This window comes from Pecten maximus, chromosome 18, assembly GCF_902652985.1.
Source record: "Pecten maximus chromosome 18, xPecMax1.1, whole genome shotgun sequence".
Taxonomy (NCBI): Eukaryota; Metazoa; Mollusca; class Bivalvia; order Pectinida; family Pectinidae; genus Pecten; species Pecten maximus.
The window spans coordinates 16,810,082-16,833,753 of record NC_047032.1 but is presented as its reverse complement, the minus strand read 5'-3'; the positions used below and the strand labels follow the sequence as shown (position 1 = coordinate 16,833,753).

The 23,672-nt window shown below is 35.5% G+C and overlaps 1 protein-coding gene across 2 annotated transcripts in view; it reads left to right on the top strand.

The window, feature by feature from the left end:
* The window catches only part of LOC117316178 (pumilio homolog 2-like), a 46,156-nt gene that overhangs the window by 9,670 nt on the left and 12,814 nt on the right, over positions 1–23,672 (top strand). The window contains exons 4-20 of one of the 2 annotated variants that reach the window (XM_033870687.1): positions 965–1,097; positions 1,417–1,523; positions 2,269–2,441; positions 3,465–3,726; positions 4,436–4,517; positions 7,636–7,719; positions 10,616–10,843; positions 11,799–11,939; positions 12,420–12,533; positions 13,616–13,762; positions 17,648–17,833; positions 18,867–19,005; positions 19,334–19,468; positions 20,077–20,335; positions 20,667–20,804; positions 21,193–21,440; positions 22,475–22,558. In XM_033870687.1, the coding sequence (XP_033726578.1) occupies positions 965–1,097; positions 1,417–1,523; positions 2,269–2,441; positions 3,465–3,726; positions 4,436–4,517; positions 7,636–7,719; positions 10,616–10,843; positions 11,799–11,939; positions 12,420–12,533; positions 13,616–13,762; positions 17,648–17,833; positions 18,867–19,005; positions 19,334–19,468; positions 20,077–20,335; positions 20,667–20,804; positions 21,193–21,440; positions 22,475–22,558 (2,660 nt within the window). Of the gene's footprint in view, positions 1–964; positions 1,098–1,416; positions 1,524–2,268; positions 2,451–3,464; positions 3,727–4,435; positions 4,518–7,635; positions 7,720–10,615; positions 10,844–11,798; positions 11,940–12,419; positions 12,534–13,615; positions 13,763–17,647; positions 17,834–18,866; positions 19,006–19,333; positions 19,469–20,076; positions 20,336–20,666; positions 20,805–21,192; positions 21,441–22,474; positions 22,559–23,672 lie in introns of both variants that reach the window. The other variant, XM_033870688.1, reaches the window with a different exon arrangement.

Genomic DNA, 23,672 nt, shown 5'->3' with positions numbered 1-23,672 from the left:
TTTTTCCCCCCGATCATTCAACCAAGATGGTCACCATTTCTTGCCCTCTGATTGGTCAAAATTTAGATATTGTCTAATTTTGATGAAATTTGGTATGTAGGTACAACATGGCACTGGTTGCTCTCGTAACGTCACTTTCACTTTTCGTAATTTGAAATCCAAGATGGCCGCCAGATAAGATTTCTGTTTTTGGATTTCGGTCTTCAAATTCGGTCTTCAATTTCGTTGAAAACTAGTACATAGGGGTTTTTAGGGATGCCAAATAAAATGTAACATTTTAGGGGTTTTAGGAATGCCGAATAAAGTGTAACATTTTCGGAAAGTTTGGTTACCACAATAATAAAATGGAGGCCTCTGATTGGTCAAAATTTAGATATTGTCTGATTAAGAATAGAATTACTACATAGGGGTTATAAGGTATGTCGAACAACATGGAGAGATTTCCGAAAAGGTTTGTTGCTATGGTAATGAAACTGAGGCATCTGATTGATCGAGATCAAGATATTTTCAGATTAAGATGAAAATTGGTACAAAGGGGTTATGGGATATACCGAACAACATGGTATCATTTTCAGAAAGTTTGATTGCCACAGTAATGAAATGGTGGCTTCAGATTGGTTGAAATTAGTGAAAATTGGTATAGATATAGGTTATGAAGGATATTCAATACAATGGTATGACAGTGGGGTGTTTGGGGGACATCTGTAATGGTCCCCATTACAACCAGTACTTGCCACCAAAGAAGCTTTATTCAAAAAATTAATCTGCGGACAAAACAGGACGTCTTATTTTGCTATTGACTGGGCTTATTGCACGATAAAGATATTCTGTAGCTGCTGCTTGGATTTAATTTCTGGCTCATCGGTCTTTGTATCACCATAATCCAGTGACGTTAAGAGGCTACGTTATTAGAAAGAACAAAGCATCTTGTTCAATTATTAATTATGAAAATTTCATTCCACAGTTTCCGCCAAACCAGTCGGCCAAAAAGTTGTTATGGGATGACAGAGGCAAACATCAAGGGGACCCAGGGAAGCCGGTCTTCCCTAGTCCATGGACAACAGGGGCCAGAGAAGACACCTGGGGGAACCCCCAAGGTAATCTATCAAGTTTCAGTATTAATGCAGTTAATACACTGTGAATCATGTATTGTCTTTTTATATAGGGGCAATGTATCCTCAGTTAGTTTGAGCGCCAGCCATGTTACCTCCTGTGAAGGTCTGAGGTGCGTGGTTCGAGGCTCTCTATCCGTGTCTGTATGTTTATTTTGTAGATTTAAATTTTCTTATTTCATTCTTTATATTGTATACTATGTAGCAGTTTGTCTATTTTGTATGAATATCTTCATTTGTTCAGTGTATATATAGAAAGATGCTGAAGAGGAGAAATAAAAAAAATCTGTATTTGTCTTGACAGAGCCTGTGGCCCTTGGAGTAGATTTGGTGGAATACGTTTTAGGGGGTGGGTCACCTGGAAACAAAGATATGGATCCCAGGATGAACCGAATGCCAAAAGGACCATATGTAAGTCTCCATAAATTCTGGCTCCCAAGCACTTGACAATAATAAGTTGTTTTCCTGTTAAAGATTTACCTCTTCATTAAGAACAAGTGGGAAAAACAGAATTTGTTCTTTAGGGTAGAAGACAATTTGTTAAGATCATAATTGCATATTGATGTAGTTTTCTACTGCATTTAATGAGCCTCATTGGAAAAATAAAATGGAAGATTTTAACCTGTATATATATATATATATATATATACCTGCCTCCATTTTGACTGATGTTCCTTAAGCTTTCATCCTTTCTGATGCAAGTACTTTTATCATGATAGTAAATACGTGAAATATGCTCTAAATACCATTGCTACTGTGAGGAGCAGAGTAAGAACTTTCTAACAAGGGCCCCAAATCAGGGATACAGATGCACTATAGTAAACACACTGTCAGCTGTCTGTCCACAAATTCAGTTCCTGGCTGATAATTAAGTTTTTATTTAAAATTTAATCAGTTCACAAAATCACATACTTGGGTTAAGAAAAATGAATAAATAAGGAAAATGTGTCTTTGGTTTTGCATTGTCATAGCTTTAGTCATTCAATGACATACATTTACAGTATTTAGTGTTTAACCCTTTCACCCCTACTGACCATATTGGACTTCAGATTATGAAAGAATGGCATAGTCCACTAAAGTTTCATAGGGTTGAAAGGGTTAGATGGCGCTACTTCCATGCTCTGAGAGATCACTTTGTTTCCATTTCTGTTTTAAGATGTCGAGAAAATATCAGGTGCAGCAACAAGACCATGGAATCTCTGAGCAGGACAAGAAAAGTAAAACACCCTCACCTTTTGAGGGACATGATGACCGTGGCGATGAAAACAAAGAGAATATACAAAGTAATGGACTTATGCAGAATGGGCTTGATGACGACCAGGGATACAGGTATACAGGGTACATGTGACTGACACCATTCTTGTGATGATATACTTCAGTTGAAAAAGCTGGCATTGAAGGATACCTTTTCATGGTTCATGATTCACAGAAAATCTTAGGTGCTACGCCGTGCTAGATTTTTTCTGTCTGGAAATTTGAGTCCTTTTCCCGACCTTTGGCGCACAGGGGAGGTAACTCGGCTGAATTGCCACTCTGTTGCTGACATTTTGTAACACGTTCTGGCCTGCACCTTGACCAAAATTTACGGTAAAACTTCGGTCAGTTTGAATTGATGGATGGTTTAAACACATATTTCTAACGATAATTTAAACTTTTGCTGTTGATAATTGACCTTATTTTGGTTAGCCTAAACACGTCAAATGAAGAATGAAAGTAAGGAATTTGCCAAGATTTTGATCATCAGACACGCTAGGGTAATTTGCTGTAAGTGTGATGGATCATATTGTAGGTGTCAAATAAGCTAGATATTAGATCTTATTTCTCATAATCTATAATCTAGAGACTATACTGTATCACTTTCACAAACTGACCAAAAGTTAACAGTAGTTACAAAATGTCAGCGGATGTTTTCTGAAGGAACTTTAAGATTTTGATATCTTTAAACCCAAACTCCTTCAATTGCTGATCTGATATAGAGCCTATGAATATTTTTATAAAGACTGCTCTTAGATGTACCATGCTATTAGCCCGACTGATAGAGGTGGATTAAATATCGTGTTTCATATGAGGTAGATTAGATTTTATGTGTAAGTAATAATTTATTAATTATATCATTTAATGAAGACCTCTGTAGAAATTTTATCAGTTAGTGATTGAAATAAGAAATTATAAGCTCCTGTTTCATATAAGAGGATTTTGATGAAATATATACGAGGAAAATAAGCAGGTTTGCATAGTATGTTAATAGTTCATTTGTTAAGAAAGAGTTCAGAACAACTATATTAACAGTAAGTTAATTAACCTGTTGAATGATTTGAGTCCTGGGTGGTTAATGAGTGCTCGTTTAAACAGTAATCGACGCAGCAGTCGACAGAACTCACCTCCTGGAGAGGAAGGAAAGGGTATAATGGACAACCAAAAAATGTCTATGAACAATAGCAACAATGAGCATGGTGATTTTCGTGATGGCTCGGCTCCCCAGTTCCAGCAGCCTGGCTTCCAGCTCGATCCTCCCCACTTTGAACCTGTGGGTATTGACCCAATTCAGTTTGACTACAGCAATCAGCTGATGCAGTCCATGGAGAGTCCAAATTTCAACCTCGACTACTCCCAGGTATCCGATTTATTCACGCAACTACATGTTTAACACAGGACCAGTCACCTTTCTAGTCACAGGGATTAATCTAGGATTTGGGGAATACTATCCATTATGAAATTTAGGGGAAATAAAGGGTCGAAGTGTCTTGAATTATTCTTAAAACTTTAACATCTTACAGCTATTCTTTGCTATAATTCTTACATATTTCATCGAAATGTTGGTGATTTCCCGTGTTTTTGAGAATTTTCCCGTTTTATGGGAGTTTTCTTGATGGGGAATTTGCTTTTATTCAAAGGGGAAAACACGATCAGTGGTGAATACTACCTAATTTCAGTAATAAAAATAATCCAGATTAACCTCTGCTAGATTATCGTTCATGGATATGTTTGTTTTGGAATGTCCTTGATTTTAGGGGAAAAGTTAATATTTCCCATCTGTTTCTTTATATCAATTTTATGCATGATCTAGGTCAAATGTCAAAGGTCAAGGTCACAACTGTCTACATGATCAGTTTTATGAAACCTCATCGTTGATATTTAGGCAGGCACCAATTGTTTACTCCCTTTTGTCATCACTCTAATTTTATTGAACAGGTTGTGATCAAATGTGGTAAAAAGCTCCTCGAACAAGTTTGTGTAGGCATGCATAATGATTAATGTCGTTTGTGATTCATTATTGATTTTGAAATTTGTAAATGAAATATTATGTGTGATATATATTCTAGCAACAGTTACTTCAGCGACAGCAGCAGCCGATTGCAGTGCTGACCCAGCAGCAGTACGCCCTGGCCCAGCAGCAGCAGCTTGGTAGGTCTCGATATTGTGATTATATTGTATATTTAGCCCCACCTAATCTTTGTCTTCCCAATGTTTTGTTGTGCCTGGCCAGTCATTCACCAGTACAAACATCTGCTGACGAAGGAAGTTGGTATTACTGTATTGACTTATGCTACAGGAAGCCCAGGGGGTAGCACATAACATCAGCCAAAGTATAGTCAAGGGGTGGGCTTATTATTGAACTGTAAAATCTAGCGACAAAAATAAATATGGGTTTTTTTTTACAGACGGTGCAATCTACCAAACTGTAATAAATATGGGAGGCGTAATACGGAAGGTGAAATCTATTGAACAGAAGTAGATATTGGAGGGCTTATTATGGAGGGTGAAATCTACTGATCAGAAAAAGATATTAAATGTCTTATTACGGAGGGTGAAATCTACTGATCAGAAAAAGATATTAAATGGCTTATTACAGGAGGATGAAATCTACTGACCAGAAACAGATATTAAACAGCTTATTACAGAGGGTGAAATCTACTGACCAGAAACAGATATTAAACAGCTTATTACAGAGGGTGAAATCTACTGACCAGAAAAAGATATTAAATGGCTTATTACAGAGGGTGAAATCTACTGACCAGAAATAGATACGTGAGGCTAAATATAGGAGGCGGGGGGGGGGGGCTTTTATTACAGAACTGTAAAATCTACTTATACTGTTGATGGGAACAGCATGCTTCTAGGAGATTAAAAGGATGTCATGGAAAACAGCCCAAAGGGACTGAATTGAATTTAGTTTAAATATGAACAAATATATATGGAGACCAATACAAAAATTGTTTGCCTAATTATACATGATATTTTAACACTAAAGAAATGCACCTGATATTTAAGATGTAGTAATGAAAATGGACAATTCTAACGTTTAATAGTTATATGTGGCGTACGTAGATGAGAACAACATTATTCCTATTTAATATCATTGCATGATCATCATAGAATTTTACTTAGTTGTATAGTGGATGTATATACTATAGAACTGTCCAGTATTGCATATTTTCATCTATTTGGTAACTTAATACAACAAAATGAGTTCTTCCTATGCTACTGTCCATACATGTCTTAAAAAAGAAATAATTATTAATTTAATTTGTATATCAAAATTTATCTGGAAATAGGTGATGCAACTCTGTCCATTTTCATGAAATATTGACATTATAAAATTATTTTCTCAAAATGTAGTATTCCTAAAAAGTGAAATTTTTAGGAATTGTGATACCTTTCAGTTGCTTTATGAAAAAGAAACACTGTCAATAAATAATGATGGTCCATTTCTTTAGTGTTAACTTACTATTGAATATATTAAATATACTTTGCAAGTGTTTAAGTTAAGTGTAGTGTTTGAAATCAGTAAACTGTTGAAATATTGTAGAGCAATAAAGTTACCCTGTCTGCACTATTTACTTTGTCTTGCTGTATCCAGAAGAAAACAGTCGGTACATAGTGTTGGAAAATTTAGGATCCTAAAGTCTTTTTTGTTTTGGTACACATTGTGGTTACAGAGTAGGGAAGTAAATGTTGTCACTTAAAAATAAAACTAACTGAATTTAAGATAACGTAGCATAAATGCATCCACAGTTCCACATCAATATTCAGATTCAAAAGTTGTGATTTTGAATGTTGTATTTGTTAGGAAAAAAATTGGTTTGAATGAAAGGACTTTTAACAGTGCAAAGTTATAGCTCACAAATCCTTAATGGTAGATCATATGACATTTCAAGCACAATCAAAAGTTATTTCATCATGATAAATTTGCTCTGGTATGACCATTCGATTTTTCATATGATTTATCAATGCTAATTGGCATATTTGGTATGGAAACGACTGAAATGGATGCAAAATTTCATCTTTAAAGTAATAAATAGGCCACTGAAAGATTTAGTAATTTTTTTTAGTCCAAACTATGTATTTCGTAGTAAATGTTAAAAACTTCTTGCTAATCACAAATTTGTTTACGTTGGACTAGCATACACCCCGAGAACTTACAGGCAACCACCATGTGTTCATTTGTTTTCTGTTGAGTGGAGCGAGACAAAGTGAATATCCAAGACAGAAATTTCCTCCCTAGTTTGTTATGCTTACTTTGATTTCCGTTTTGAGTTATAACCTTATTTAAGTAACTTGTTACTTTGTTATTATCAATATTGTTTTCCATGTGACCAAAGCATGCACGTCTCTGCACCTCTCCGACTCCAAAAATTCCAATTATCTTGCAGCCCAAAATTGACTTTTCAAGAATTTACTTTGACTTTGTCATCTCTTTGCTTATGAACAGGTAGCTAGGGTGGTATTTTAGAGAGAAAAAAATCACTTCTATGTTTCCCATTGGCTGGTTTTAAATTTTAATCACTTCAAATATTATTTTGGCCAGTTTTAAACTTGCACAAGCACTATGTAAACACTTAAATACCAAATTTGAGGTATTTTCCAGAACTTTTTTTACGGTTTACATGTGGATAGTTTTTTTTAAAACGGATACATTTCTTTTCAATTTGCCTCCAATTTCATCCTTAATTAACAAATAAACCTGAAATGTTATTAACCTGCAAAACTAGAGCAGGTGAAAGAGATGCAGATTCGTAACAAAGATGGACAGATTCAACAATTTCATCTCTTCTTCTGCAGATGGTATGCACTATTGTGGTAAGGGTGGGGAGCAAAATATTTTCTATTTTAAAACAACATTGTGTGTCCAGGTGATACACCCGTTACCTCATAATGTAAAGAGACACAATTTTTGTAAAAAAGTCTGAAAGTTTCAGGTTCATCAAACCTGCAATATCCCTTAAATATAAATAACTGCATTGTAAACCAGGGTTTTCATGAGCTAAAATTCATTTACATGCGATGATCTATTTGAATGAGCTTAATTGCATTTCATTTAACAATATTGGTGGACTATCCTGGAAATTGTGGGGGGGGGGGGGGATATTCAAACAAATTCCCTTTCTCAATATGATAAACAGCCCTAGGGCTTCTCCTTGTATTATCCATGGGTGCTGCCACTGTAGGATTGGAGGTGTGTTGTGCATGTGTGTGATATTTGTGCATGGCTTACGGTGGCCGCTATGCTCTCTATACGTAGGCTTGCCTCCTACCGCTCTCACACCAACTCCCTATGTTATCAACGCGCAGGACCCATACGCCGTTGGGATTCCCATCGCCGCAGGTCAGCTATCTTTTGTAATTCAAAATGACTTTCTGAATAAGATATTAATTAAAACTAAAAACTAAATTTAATTTCATTGTAGAGTAAATTCATTTGAGTAAAATATGAATCTCTTTGTAAAAGTAGAGATGATTTTTGTGTGCTACTGGTTTATTAAGTTTTGTGCAATATTTAATTTGAAATGATACATTTAGATTTAAATTTTTTCTTTTTAGATATGATAGTCATGTTTATATATTAAATCTTGATCCAGTAATGTTAATAATGATCCTGACTCCTCAACAGCCTCTGCACACATGCCAATGTTTCAAATTTTACATGTCAACATATATTGCTTTCACTGTAAGTTTGAAAGATTTTTTTCTTGAGGTCAATAATTATTTTATTTCAATAATTGTTATTTTCCAACAATTATTTCAATTGAAATTTTGTAAGTCATGATTCCACTAACTGATGTTAAGCAAAGATAATGGTGAGACTTAAAAAAGAAAAATATTTTTTCATGATATATATGTTAATCTTGATTCTTCTGTAATATGTCCAGAATTTTGATTCTGCTAGATGTGTAATGGGGAAATTAATGAGGGGGAAAATTTAAGAAAGCTTAATTCTTCATAAGGTTTTATGTATAAGAAATGTTAAGTGTGTTTCCGCTTTTAAAAAGTCAGCTCTGTTATTATTGATTGTGATTCTGCTGCAAGGATAATGAACATCTGATTCTTCTGGAAAGACAATTTGCGGTTACTAATATTATTTGCCAACAGTTGCAATTCTCATGTGATGGAAACCTAAGCATTACAAGTCAAAACTTGGACCAAACATGATTCTCATGTGATGGTAACTTAAGCATTACAAGATAAAACTCGGGCCAAACACTTTATACTGGGAACAAGAGTGATGTTAGCGCTTGATAGTAGTAGTGCTGATCATCGAAAAATCAGAGCAAACTTGCCGAGTAGCTATTTGAACCCCTTTTTCTGCAGACTTCTTTTGCAAGAAAGCGTTTGCTTCTTAATACTGCAAACCTATAATTCCTTTTAACAAGTTCTGAACAGATCATCAAAAAACATGAAAATGTAATATTTTGAAACATTTGGCATGTTGAAACTTGGCACTTGGGTTTGTCCTTTCCGGCCTGACTAAGTGTTAGTGAGGGCAGAGGGGTCACTGACAGTAAGATAGCTTCCAAGGTCACAAGGTTATTGTCCGAAGTCACAAAGACATGTTCTAAGAATAAATGAAAATTTACCAAAAAAAATTGGCGTTATACCGTACTGTATTAAAATGTTATGTTATCTCAACCTTCACAATTAATATTGAAAATTAAAGATGCGCATTTTACCTTGGATGCTATTTTAGATTTTTTTTATCGTTTCAACCTTTTGATTTCTATATTGTGATTTTGTGTTTTCGATGTTTCAATGTTATATCATTTGATCTCAGCCAATCATTTTTTTTTTTTCAATAAATTTGTATTTTGATACTAACATCAACATTTTATATCTATATGTATATAATGTATTACCTTATTTTTCCTCCGTTTTGTTTGCATTTTTGAAACTTCTTTCTTTTTTTTTGACTAACCAGTTACCAGTTTGAGATTTTGATACCAATTCATCTCATTATTGCACTAGTACCATATTGTTAAGCTATTTCACAAGTTTATAAGCATCTCATCAAAGACACAAGTGATAGTATAACTTGCTCTGACTACGACATCACATGGGCTAAAGATAAAATGGAAAATGTTAATTCTGAAAGCAAAGATATATTTTTCAGCACAAGTCAGTGTGTAAAAGTAGAGAGTATAGGTCATCTTCCAGAAATTTTCAGCACATGTCTAGTGTAAAAGTAGGGGTCATCTTCCAGAAATTTTCGGCACACGTCTAGTGTAAAAGTATAGGTCATCTTCCAGAAATTTTCAGCACATGTCTAGTGTAAAAGTATAGGTCATCTTCCAGAAATTTTCAGCACATGTCTAGTGTAAAAGTATAGGTCATCTTCCAGAAATTTTCAGCACATGTCTAGTGTAAAAGTATAGGTCATCTTCCAGAAATTTTCAGCACATGTCTAGTGTAAAAGTATAGGTCATCTCTCAGAAATTTTCAGCACATGTCTAGTGTAAAAGTATAGGTCATCTCTCAGAAGTTTTCAGCACAATGTCTAGTGTAAAAGTATAGGTCATCTTTCAGAAGTTTTCAGCACATGTCTAGTGTAAAAGTATAGGTCATCTCTCAGAAGTTTTCAGCACATGTCTAGTGTAAAAGTATAGGTCATTTTCCAGAAGTTTTCAGCACATGTCTAGTGTAAAAGTATAGGTCACATCTCACTAGCTCAGACTAGCCCTTTAACCTAGTGCTAGGAGAGTATTTTTCATGACTCCTTCCTACTACACTAGTGTCTCGCATTTGATTTCATGTGTCCTTACACTGTAGATTGGAACTTTTAACCTAGAGGAAAGCTAATAGTTTGGCTTGTCTAAAGTCTTCAGCATAATGATTGGTCTTGGTATTAAATATTTGAATTTGATTGATTGATTGGAATAATGAAAGTAAAGAAAATGAAGAACTTTATCTAGAGAATATAAGAACTTTAGAATGGTATGTTGTGAATTACAGAGTAATTTTAGAATATGAAAGGGAAAATTAAGAATTGGAATCTTAGATCAACATATGCTGTGAGAATGCAGAATCGTGATAGAATGGGAAAAGAACGGATATCTTTGATCAAGCTAGGTAATTTTAATGTAGAAAGAGGAAATAAAGAAAAGAATCTTTGGACCATGTGATGTCTCCTGTAAGAATGGAATATTATACTTGTGTGGATTTGGTGTGATGTCTGATGTTTAGGCAGACGATACCCTGCCATGTTCTGTATAACTTGATATCCTCTGTAGGTCCGACTGTACTCCATCCCCAGTACTATGGAGTACAGGCCCCTTGGGGCATATACCCAGCAAATCTGATACAACAGCAGGGTCAACAGACCCCCCAGGGACTTAATCAGCAACAGCAACAACAGGTGCTCCGGGGTCAATCGGGGCGACCTATCACACCCTCACAGCAAAATGAAAATATGCCTAGTCAACCTTCGTCTCTCCAGCATCAACCGCTTCAGGCTCCAAGTAAGTAAACCTTATACTCACACAGCAGACCCTGATCAAGTATCCACAACTTCAAACCTTCAGTTAGTAAACAGTACACTCACACAATAGACCCTGGTCAAGTACCGACTTCTTCAAATCTCGAGTAAGGAAATTGCATACTCCCACATTAGACCCATGTCAAGTACCGACTTCTTCAAATCTCGAGTAAGCAAATCGCATATTCCCACAGTTGACTCTTGTTTAAGTTTCCATTTCTTCAAACCTTGAGTGAGTAAATTGTACACTCGCACAGAAGACCCTTGTCAAGTACCCACTTTTTCAAACCTTACGTTAGTAAACCATATGCTTACAGATACAGTAGACCTTTGCCTTACATAAAGCTGTTAAAATAATGGCAAAACATGAACAGACCTTTTCATTGTAAAGGTACAAAGAGAATAAGACCAGATGTTCGAGAAGAGTGCCTTAAACTCCTTCAATAACACCCAAAATGCAAATCTAGGTCAAAACCGGGTTTAGTTGCATCTTACGAGAATTACAGTATTGGTTATATCAGAGTAATGAACCTCTTCAAGTATCAATCAAGCAAGTTAACTTTCATGATTGTGCAGCCCCAATTCCATTTTAAATATCCAAGGCTTTGCTGTCAGCAAACCTATTTTCAACCATGGAATATGCTGACAGCTGTTGCAAAATTGAAGGCTCTGGCTGGCTATTTTGTAGATGATACTTATTGACTATTAGGGAGTTGTATGTTACTTATTGACTAATTAGGGAATGATTAGGGAGTTGTTCGCTACTGATGACCTCCATTAATGACCATTAGGCAGCATGAAAGTAGAACACCATGTAAACTGAAGTAAAGTGTTTTCTTACCAGATACTTTATGTATTTTGTATTTGAAGGATGAAGAAAAAGGCCATCTGCTATGTAAGCTTGCTCTCCTGAAGGTGCATATGTTTTTGTATTGCAGATGCCCAATACCAGATCATTGCGCCCGCTTATTATGACCAAAATGGTCAGCTTGTGATGGGCAACCCTCGCGGCATTGGCACGCCGGTCCGTCTCGTCTCACCTGCCCCTGTTCTAGTCAGTGCAGCAGCCAATCAGCAAGGTAAACAGGATGTGTGGTAAATGGTTTGATAGAGTTGGGTTTAAAGATTCCAACATTGAACATGTCTAACTTTATATCGCACAAGGTATATTTCTCAATGAGATCAGGACACCAGCCATAAAACTTTCCGGCAGTCTTCAATCTTTATCTTTCAAAACCCTGTATTGTAAGTTTTTCTGTCATCTGTTGACATCTCTCACAGAAAAAAAACACGGTATCTGAAACGAGCCTTTCAAATTCTGCTTTATTCAAATTAAAGTGTCATTGATCTGTTATTAAAATCCTAAGTGGTTTATAAAACTTGAATGTTTAATCAAAACCTTCAGAATGTAATTTAAAACCCAGACCAAGTAAGGGTGTGTGTATAGTAATTAATAACTTTGAGCATCCAAGGATCCATCAATAGTGCAAAGCTTTTGTACATCTTGAATAGTTGAAGGAATTTTGAACCAGAGTTTACTTGAATACTTTATTTTGTAGGAGGAGGAAACAGTTCTCTTGGGAGTAACCCACTGAGACTGTTGACAACACAGGCCCAAACCACCCCGCCAGTCTACTCCAGTACCTCTACTTCCTCTACACAAAATTCTCTAGGTAAGATAAACAGGCTGAGGATGCGACACATCATCATCATCTGCAAGTTTTACACACAACAGAAATGATTAACTCCAGAACTGCTGTTGGATCACTTGGACAGTTTTGAATTTCTGCAGCAATATTTCCATGTTTTATGCAAAATTTTGTTTCATGAATGGTGTCTTGTTTGGTGCTTTACCCTCAAAAATTTTTTTCTCAAAATTTCAACAGCATATTTAATAATCTATTTTAAAAAACATGGAAACATTACTTAGCTAAAAGTAACCCAGAATGTGTTAGGAGATCGTTGACTAATATTAGCATGCATATTCTATAGTAAATGACTTCTCATGCATAATTCTTGTTCTTCATAACAATATTTCTCTGGAATTAATTCTAGATAAATGGTCAGTGATGCTGGCTGTATACATTTACTAACCATGAAAGTAGTGGAGTCTTTTTTGTGTGTGCGACATTTTCTTATTAACACAAATCTACATTAGAAGCATGCAAGCACATAGAGATCTTCACAGACTTCATGATTTAGAATTAAGTCATTACCAGGGGTATAGTATTGTTTAAAGAAAGAATTGGTTGTTGAAATTCATGACACAGTTATGCAGCTTGTTTTGTTTCATATTCATTAGATGCTCACTGGCAACGAGCCTTCTGTTTATTGCTCAGGCATATGACAATGTGTTTGCACTGAGAATGAGGGTTGTTTATTTTGGATTATTGACCTGTTTAGAAGTTGACATTCAGATCACTTTCCTCCATGTAGGTTAGCATTTTGATTTTAAACTTATTTATAGGTTGACGTTAAGATTATTAACCTGTATGTAGGTTAGTATTTGGATTATTGAACTGTTAAGAAGTTAACATTTTGATGATATTTTTGTGGAGGTTGACATTGCTTGGATTATAGAGAGCTGGGTAGAGGTTAACATTCCCCTTGGTATACAAACCATGGAAACATGGATATCAACTTCCAGGTTACCAGGAGAATAATTTATGTTGTTAAGGTTTAGATCATGAACCTATCAGGAGGTCCATCTGAGAAATTATATACTGTATAACATGGATATTGACCTGCATTGTAGGCTACACTCCTAGCAGTAGTTTGGCCTACACACAAGTAACGGCCAGTCTGTATTCGCCGCTCAGTGGAGTCAATCCGCAACATGGTAACTATGGCAACACTGGCTTTAGCAACATGGGGTCAACAGCGCCAGGAACGATTGGCTCTGGTGGGTAGCTGTCGACAGTAATCTTTTTAAATAGGGGAGTTGCCTCCCATTTGCTTTGGATTGAATATTGTTGCTGTTGTACGTCTAGTGGAAGCTCAGGAGCTGCTTAACTGTTGGAATGATACATAGTGTTTTCTTTTTCTCAATCTGCCAGCACAAAGTTGTGTTATTTGTAGAATGTTGATTGACTTATTTTCCACATATTTTTGCACATTTTCCCTCCATGGATAATGACACAGATCAGCTTAAGCACCTCTCTTGACATCTTCCTTGTATTGTGAAGTCCAGCTTGCATTGCATCATTTTGTGGTAGCTGAATAATAACACTTTCTTGACATTAAAATAATATATTTTTGATAAGCATCACTTTGGGATTGCAATACAGTAAAACCCCACTTACTTGAACTCATGGGGACCAGATCAATAGTTCGAGGAATACATGGTCTTAAGAAAATGTCCAACGTCGAGCAACAAAACAAGTATCTGGGCTGAAGGACTTGCCATATTCTACAAGATTACATAAACCGAATCTACCAACACTACATATAGGAGATCACGTGCCGATATGATAGAGGTCTACAAAATACTATCTCGGAAGTATCATTGTGAAGTGTCTGATATTATTGAAATTTGGGATGGTTCGATTCCTCAATATGGGGCATGGTCTCAAGATCTTAAATATAAAATTCAATATTAAATGTTAGAAAATATTTGTTAACAAAGAGAACTGTCGATGTATGGCACACTCTCCTGTCGAATGTAGTAAATGCAAACACTCAAGACATTTGAATACAAGTTAGACTAACATTGGAAAAATCAAGGCAGAAATATTGTTTTAAAGAAAAAAATCGAACTGTGAATGTTTTAGTTTTAATATATATTTATTACAGAGCTGACTGCCAAAGGAATGTAATTTCCTACTTTTTCAGAATAAAATCTATGTATCTATGGTCTTCTAAAGTTGGTTCTGGATCATCAAGTATAGATCCGTCTCATCTTGAGTGACACTGTCTACGTAACCATAAATACACATTGTGAAATGATTCATATATTATACATGTGGCCGATAGTGATGAGTAATGACAGCAATAAAAAAAAAGGAAGATTTATACAGATTTGAAACAAAAAGATTTGAAACTTCAACAACATACACACATACTTTCGTTTGATTACAATTCACAGATAGTGCACGGAACTGAAGCCCATGCCTACTTAATGCGCATTGTAACATTCATGTTCGCCATAGATACCTCTTCTGGTGATAAACTTATATTAGAATATTTTTGCATACCTGATAATATTGTTACCAATAACTAAATAATAATCGAATGATACTAATTGTGCAATAAGCCCCACCCATCAGGTAAAAAAAACAAATTGTCGTCAACCCGCTATTAGTTTTCATCTTTATGTAACCATTCAGTAATATGGTTTAACTCATGTAGAATCACTTCCATTAGCACAGTGTTGGGGTTTATGTAAAAGATTTTCACTCAAATAATAGACATACACATTAAAATCATTTATGATATTGCAACAGGTATGTAACAATGCTATCGTTAATGTGGAAATACTGTAGTCTTAGCCCTAGGCAGTGCCAACGTGAAACAAAGGTTAAAATATATCGGACACCTGCTCGACGATTAGATTGAATTAATACTATGGTTATGTCGAGTTGGGGATATATTACTGTTTCAGGGATACAGGGTATGCAAAGAATAGCGGTTCGACTAATCAAAGGTTATTTCACATAGAATATATATGAACTCAGTCGAATATATACGAACTCGGTCGAACCTAAGGAACTGTTTAACGAATTGAGGTATTCGAATTTTAAACTGGATTTGAGTAAGTGGAATTTTACTGTATATTGGATTGGGGAGAAATGTTTATAGTTCACCAAGTCTCAAGTTTGATGAAGACATTGGTCAATAATCTATACTAAAGGTACCATCCGTCTGTTAATGCCAGATCTTCTGTAAGTATGTGTGAATCCCTAACAGCATCCTGCTTCATCATCTTCAGTTCTGTCACTCCGTCCTGGAATGTTTACCTACATGTGTGAAAATTTTAATTTTATTGTCATGGAACTTCATGTACACATTTCAGGTATCGACCACATGGTGTCAGAAATTAAGTCACTGTTACTATGAAAAGAATTTGGATGTTCCTACTCTACCGACTTCTTTTTTAACTTGTTCATGCCCTTAACCTGTACAATTTTGGGTATAAATATACAATTTCCAACAATCTGCCTTTACCAATTTTATGCTGTATCTGATTCTGATGAGACTTACAATTTCTACACTGTTCACATTCAGAATTAGATCATGTGACAAGGGGATTATCAGCTGTGATGCCTTTATATGCTTCGTCATGCTAAAAGTCTTTTTAAACCATGATACTTAAGAAGACATGTCTAAACAAATAATAATAATAAAAAATTAATTCACCAAAAAAAATATGATTTGAATGCTGTATGTTTTTACATTGGGATATTTTATAGTTAAAACCCCAAATTTTATTCTCATTTTAAACTTCTTGATAAATTATGTATAGTGGAACAAAGAACAGATCACAAGATTGCATGCTTATAGAGTCGTGAATAGAACTGATTTTGTTGTGACTCCATAGTTGTTGGCATGGCATGATTGGAAATAAGTTCTCTGGTATTGTACGTATACGTAACAACTCATTCCAGTCTCTTTTTGTGTTTATAATTGATGTTTGTATGTTTCTTAATATTTCCTGATATTAATTTGTATAATTATACAAGTATTTTGTCTTAAAATTAAAAAAAAAGGGAGGAAAAAAAAAACAAGATTAAGCAAAAAGGAAACCAAAAATTTACTCCTTTGAATCACTGTCTTTGGAACTTGATGAAAATTAGCCTAAGAAGTTTGGTACTTTGAATCATTGTCTTAAGATACAGAAATATGAAAAATTAAAAGTACTTTGTATCGATTTAAAAAAAAAAAATCAAAAAAAATCAAAATAGCTTAACTTAAAGCAGGAAGTAATTTGCTTCTTAATTTGAACCTGATTAAAAATAGCCAAAGAAATTTGGTACCTTGAATCACTATCTTAGAGATGGAAAGGTGAAAATCATATTTAAAAATCCTTAGAAATAAAAAAACATAAGTGCTTTGCAGAAAACTTTCTCTTGCATTGCTCCTTAAATGTACAACTGAAGGGTGTACATGTGAAAGAGAAGGAATTCATGTCCTAGGTTCATACAGTTTGAAAAGGACAGAAAGGCCTCGGAATGGTTCGACGATTATGAAGGTGTTCCATGTTTCTTTAGAAGACCCTATCCTATGATGTTTTGAACTTTTAAAAGTCCTCTGAAGCTTAGTTCATTTGTATTTAGATATTATTTTGGTAATGATTCTACACAAAGCTTATTTTCTTCACAATGACGTTTGTACTTTACTGAATTGGATGAACAAGTAATATTGATAATATCCATAAGATTTTCCCAGTAAAAGGTGTATGAGAGGATCATTCATCCTAGTTTATTATTCCGTTCTTGTACTGATAAAATAGAAATATCACACAATAAATGATGATGATGGGTAGCTTTGAAAGGGGAAAATTTTACAAGTAAGTGAAAAGCTAGAAATTTGACAATACTTTGTAATTAAGATGAGAGTTTCTTTATCAAGTGTAGTGAATTGTTTAAAGTAAATATTTCTTTTATCAAGTGACAAAAGTGAGTGGTAGATAACTGATCTATCACCTCAAAAGATGCTGAGAATTGCTAAGCTAATAATAGATTTAATGTTTGATCAGTGAAAAATCTGATTATAGTAATATGTTCAGTTTTGTTAGTGAAAACCTAACGATAATCACATTGTTGATTTTTCCTTCTGTTGTGTGTTACAGGTCAGAGACGAGACTCGATGGACTTCAAACAGAGGCCACAGTTGCCCATCAACCAGTTTTATGGGTCGATGGGTTCTATGTCTGGATCACCTGCAGGCCCCATGGGCCTTGTCCAGCCTGGTCAGTCAATGACCCCACCTCCATCACTCTCCGGCTCCAATACAAACCTGGCTATTGGTATGCATGGTAATGTATCATCTGATCAACTTTCATTTATCAAAAAGATAAAAATTCTTGCCATTCAGTTTTGAAAAGTGCAAATTCCACTATACATTAGCTGTGATTACTAATGCGCTGACAGTAGAAAGATGTTGTGATGAGTACAGTCGAGCATGAGCTTCAGACCATTGTCCTATAGAACATGCATTTGAGATGCCGTGACGACAAGGGGAGACCTCTATCATGTATAACATGCATTTGAGAGTCCATATGTTAAGGGTAGATCATTGTCCTGTAGAACTTGCATTTGAGATGCCCTGACGACAAGGGGAGACCTCTATCATGTATAACATGCGTTTGAGATGCCCTGACGACAAGGGGAGACCACTGTCCTGTAGAACATGCGTTCGAGATGCCCTGACGACAAGGGGAGACCACTGTCCTGTAGAACATGCGTTCGAGATGCCCTGACGACAAGGGGAGACCACTGTCCTGTAAAACATGTGTTCGAGATGCGTTTGAGATGCCCTGACGACAAGGGGAGACCACTGTCCTGTAAAACATGTGTTCGAGATGCGTTCGAGATGCCCTGACGACAAGGGGAGACCACTGTCCTGTATAACATGCGTTCGAGATGCCCTGGCGACAAGGGGAGACCACTGTCCTGTATAACATGCGGTTGAGATGCGTTCGAGATGCCCTGACGACAAGGGGAGACCACTGTCCTGTATAACATGCGGTTGAGATGCCCTTGACAGCGAGTGGATGTTGCTTGTTCATTTAGTTATTTCTCCAATGATTTCAAGTTGGTGTTCCCTGTGGGTTTTCCTCCAACATCTCAAAAGATTTGTTTCTTCAGAGGGTTGTAACAGAAGCTTTTGAGAACTTTGGTGTTGGTTAAATGTGTAAACAGAGATTCATTTTCATTTGAAACATTACGAAGTATATCTTGTTCAACTTTACAGATATGTTCAATTGACAAATGTAGGAAGGGTTAAAAAAAATGAAATGCAATAAAGGAATATGAAAAAGAACCTAAAATTGAAATTATTATTTCCAGGTATGACGGCTGGAAATCGTCTCTACAATGCTGCACCTGGAGCTGAAACAAAATTCAGAAATGGTTCATTTGGCTCGGCCAATGGACTCTTCCCTGGCAGTAATCTTTTCCCAAACAGAGCTAACTTACAATCACGAAGGTATGATTTAGGTTTCCGCCAAACAGAGTTTGATTCCATTCACTTAGGAGGCATATGCATTTGTTCATGAAAGTATACATATGTTCTTATTTCCCCCTTTTTTCTTTGAAAAAAAAAGTAACAAAAGTACCTATCTGGCAATAGGAACATGCTCACTGATGTCTATTGGTGTTAACTGAAAAAAAGCTTACAAACGCTATTTCGTTATTTCTTTTCCAGCCCACACCCAACATCAGGACATGTATGATCATTTTGTGTTGGCCTCCAGGGCTTATTGCAGAAAAAAATGGTATTAAATGTGTCTTTTATCCAAAACTTGATTTCGCAGTGCCAGTTTGTCGAAAGAAGTAACAGGGAGGAGTCGATTGCTAGAAGATTTTCGAAACAACAGGATTCCCAACCTAACACTGAAGGATTTGACCAATCATGTTGTAGAGTTCTCCCAGGACCAGCATGGCTCTCGGTAGGTAGTTAGAACAACCAAGGCATTTACTAATTCTCTGAATTTCAATGTCTGGCACAAAATATATTCATTTGTTTTTTAGGCATTGATTCTGCATAGCTCTTTTTAGTTATTTACTATTATAGAAAATGTAATATAATTGTAAAAGGACTGATTACCTTCCTTGAAGACCAAATTAGAGACATATTAGGATCAGCCCTAAAAGTGTTTTGAACATACGGAAGAGCAATTCTAAATGAGTTACATAATAAATATTTTTATCACATCATCATTATGTTATCAGTGTCATGAAACCCTCGACATGAATTCTGTTATGAAGACATCTTTGACATCACCTAGTGGAGCTGTTTCTGACTGTAGACTAATTGTTTCATGGCGTCCTATGCATTTGAATTTCAAGACGTGGGTTCAAAGAATCCGACATTTTCTATTTCATATTAAACTGTTAGTATTTGCAAAATTTAGGATTATTACAATTTATAAAACACAAAGACCAACTTTTCTTTGATAAATATGGTTTAAAATAGAAACTAGGGTAAGATTTCTACAGCAAAATGAAGACGGCAAAGTCAAATCTTCAATCTAAACCATAATCTGTCTTTCTGTAGGTTTATCCAGCAGAAATTGGAAAGAGCCACACCACAAGAGAAATCAATGGTATTTAACGAGATCCTCAACCACGCCTATAGTCTAATGACAGACGTGTTTGGTAATTATGTAATACAGAAATTCTTTGAGTTTGGAATAAGTGAGCAGAAACAGACCCTAGCCCAACGACTTAGGGGGCATGTCCTTCCTCTCGCCCTACAGATGTACGGCTGTCGTGTTATACAGAAAGCCTTGGAGACTATCCCTTGTGAAATGCAGGTAAGTTTAGTCCAGTGTTGTTGATATTTGTAGTCTTGATTAAAGTTTGAATTGTCTTGGGTTCATTATTTTAAAAAAAAAAGGGGGGGGGGGGGGGGGGGGGGATGTAAAAATTGTAACAAAAAATGTATTTTTTTATTTCAATAGAAGAGAAGGTAGTAGGAGAAAATAATTTCAGAAAAATAATGTACGAACTGGAAAAAAGAAAGAATGAGTATCTTATTATATTATAAGGAGTCATGATAGTGGACAAATAAGTTAGTGTCCATCAAATGGGTTGTACCAAATCAGCCCCCCTAATTTTAATGTGACGTTTGTTGTCGTGTTTTAGGTGGAGATTGTGAAGGAACTCGATGGCCATGTACTGAAGTGTGTGAAAGATCAGAATGGAAACCATGTAGTACAGAAGTGTATTGAGTGTGTGGATCCAATACATCTACAGTTCATCATCGACGCCTTCAAGGGACAGGTACAATTATTTAATGATATTCCCCAGGCCCTAAAAATCTCATTTGGTACATGTCTCGTGTTGATCAGATTAACATAAAGACTCAGTATAGACCTCTCCAATTTGTCTTAAATCGGCACTTCCGATCCTTCATATTGACTATTACATCTAAATATCCAATTTCATAATCTCAAATGTCATGCCATGACTGGGCTTCCTTGGCGAGAGATTTGCACAACTATGTCTTTGTTGCTTTGAAAATGAAATTGATAATTTTCACTTGAGGATGAAAAATATGTCTAACAAAATGATTGAATTTAAGTAAGAAAATAAAAATCAATACTGTTGGGCTCTGTAAGGCCGCCTTGTCAAAGAATCTATTCATCAAAGATTAATCCTCGGTTTCTAGGTGCATGCCTTGTCAACGCATCCATATGGATGCAGAGTAATCCAGCGAATTCTAGAACACTGCAACATGGAACAGACCAATCCAATCCTGGACGAGCTCCACCAACAGATTGAACGCCTTGTCCAGGACCAGTATGGAAATTATGTTATACAACATGTTTTGGAACATGGCCAGCCAGACGACAAGAGTAAAATTGTGGTTGAGCTTCGTGGAAAGGTCCTTGTTCTTAGTCAACACAAATTTGCTAGGTAAGTCTTGACCTGTATAGAACAGTAACTTTTGTCGGATTAGTTGGGGGTTGATGGATCATTTGCTGGATCATTTAAAAAGATTTTGAAATCTAGTTGAAAATAGGTTTCATTATCATATGTATCTGTACAACTAGAAGTTTGACTCTTGAATATCTTATCTTTTCTCATTTAATGTGAATATAACCATAAGTAGGTTTCTACCACAATACGCTGTATTATTCCACTCTCAAGCCATTGTATAAATGTGCTGACTGTTGGATATATATATGTTATATTCCACTAATGGAATATGACCTTCCGGTCTTTTAATTGGTCAAGAATTCAAACTTTGACCCGAGCTGCAAGTGTTATTGACGTCATCAATAATCAAATGAAGTTACATCACTGAGTCCTGGCCGTCATCTATATACTTTATTTGCATACACGAAATAAGACTTGGCCACGTTTCCCTTTGATTCAAGCCGATATTATTGTGGTAGAAACAAGTCACACGACTCGTGACTTTTGGATATGGAATTTATTTCACAAACGTAAGTTATTTTTTAAACGTTTACTTACTCGTGTGAAATAAATTCCATATCCAACAACCACTCGTTGTGTAACTTCGATATCTTTAACAAAAAACATGTTGGTATGTGAAAAGATTTTGGTATATGTCAAAAACCAGTACTTTATGTGCCACATTTCTGTGATTACTGTGATGAAGCTAACAATGAAGCTGTGGAAGGTCATGCATAAAACAGTATAATGGTGATGTACGAATATCTATTCACATTCATACCAACCGAAAGGCAATGTTTCATAAAGACATAATAGAATTTATCAAATGTATAGGGGTTGCTGAAATCTGAAATGATAGTTGAATGTAGTAAAATTAAGATGAAGAAGAGGGGAAGTAATTGAAAAAAGAAAACTATATACCTTACCCTACATCTTAGGTTTATAAAGGGATAAGTCTTGTGGAATTTAAGGAGAAATTTAAGGTTGAATCATGCATTGTTTATATATCAATACTGTTCTTGCCCTTACAGTAACGTCGTGGAGAAATGTGTATCTCATTCATCTCGTGCTGAGAAAGCCATGCTGATTGAGGAAGTGTGCACAATGAATGACGGGTAAATAGTTCTGTATTAGGATGTCATACCACTAACAACGTAACCATGGAAGTGTGGGTTAATGGATAAATCATTTCATTATAACATCTACTAACAACATAACCATGGAAGTGTGGGTATTTAATCGTGTATTAATGGATAAGTTATTTCGTTATAACATCTACTAACAACATAACCATGGAAGTGTGGGTATTTAATTGTGTATTAATGGATAAATCATTTCGTTATAACATCTACTAACAACGTAACCATGGAAGTGTGGGTATTTAATCGTGTATTAATGGATAAATTATTTTTTAACTTCACACACAATGTATTTAATTGTATATTAATTGATCATTTCGTTATAATATCATAATTACTAATGACACTTTGAAATCATTTTGTCATGACTTCATACAACTTACAACTAATCAAGCTTGGAAATTCGAGAATTTTGCACTGTGAATATTTCCCATGTCATGATCACCAGATGATGACACTATTGTTAGAAGGCAGCACTCAACCAGCTCACACTATCTCCTGTCTGCCTTAACAATTACTACATGTATACTCAGTGTTTCGAATATATCTGAATGTTGTGTAGCTATTTTATGTAATATTTATAGTGATGTAAATGCCTATGTTACGTCCCCAGATAGTTATTAGCCATATTCGATGAAAAATTTCCACATAGATGCACTTTTGATTCCCTTAGATTATCTCATTAACTGCAAATCGTCTTCCCATGGTAATCTTCTAACTCATAAAATCCTGAAATGGCTGAAAAGTGTCTCCCTATAAAGAACATAGCTGTAAAAATGTCTTTGTAAGAAATCTCCAGATGGCTGAGAAATACTGTGTCCATAAGATAGCTGAAAAGTATTGTTTAGTTACATCCCAAAGGATAGCTGAAAAATGCTTTTATTGTAAGAAATCTCCAGATGGCTGAGAAATACTGTCCATAAGATAGCTGAAAAGTATTGTGTTTAGTGACATCCCAAAGGATAGCTGAAAAATGTTCTTTGTGTTCATATATAACTAAAAGAATAAGCTTCTCGGTGAAATCACCTGAAAGCTATAAGCCCGTCAAAAATGTTCATATATAACTAAAAGAAAAAACTTCTCGGTGAAA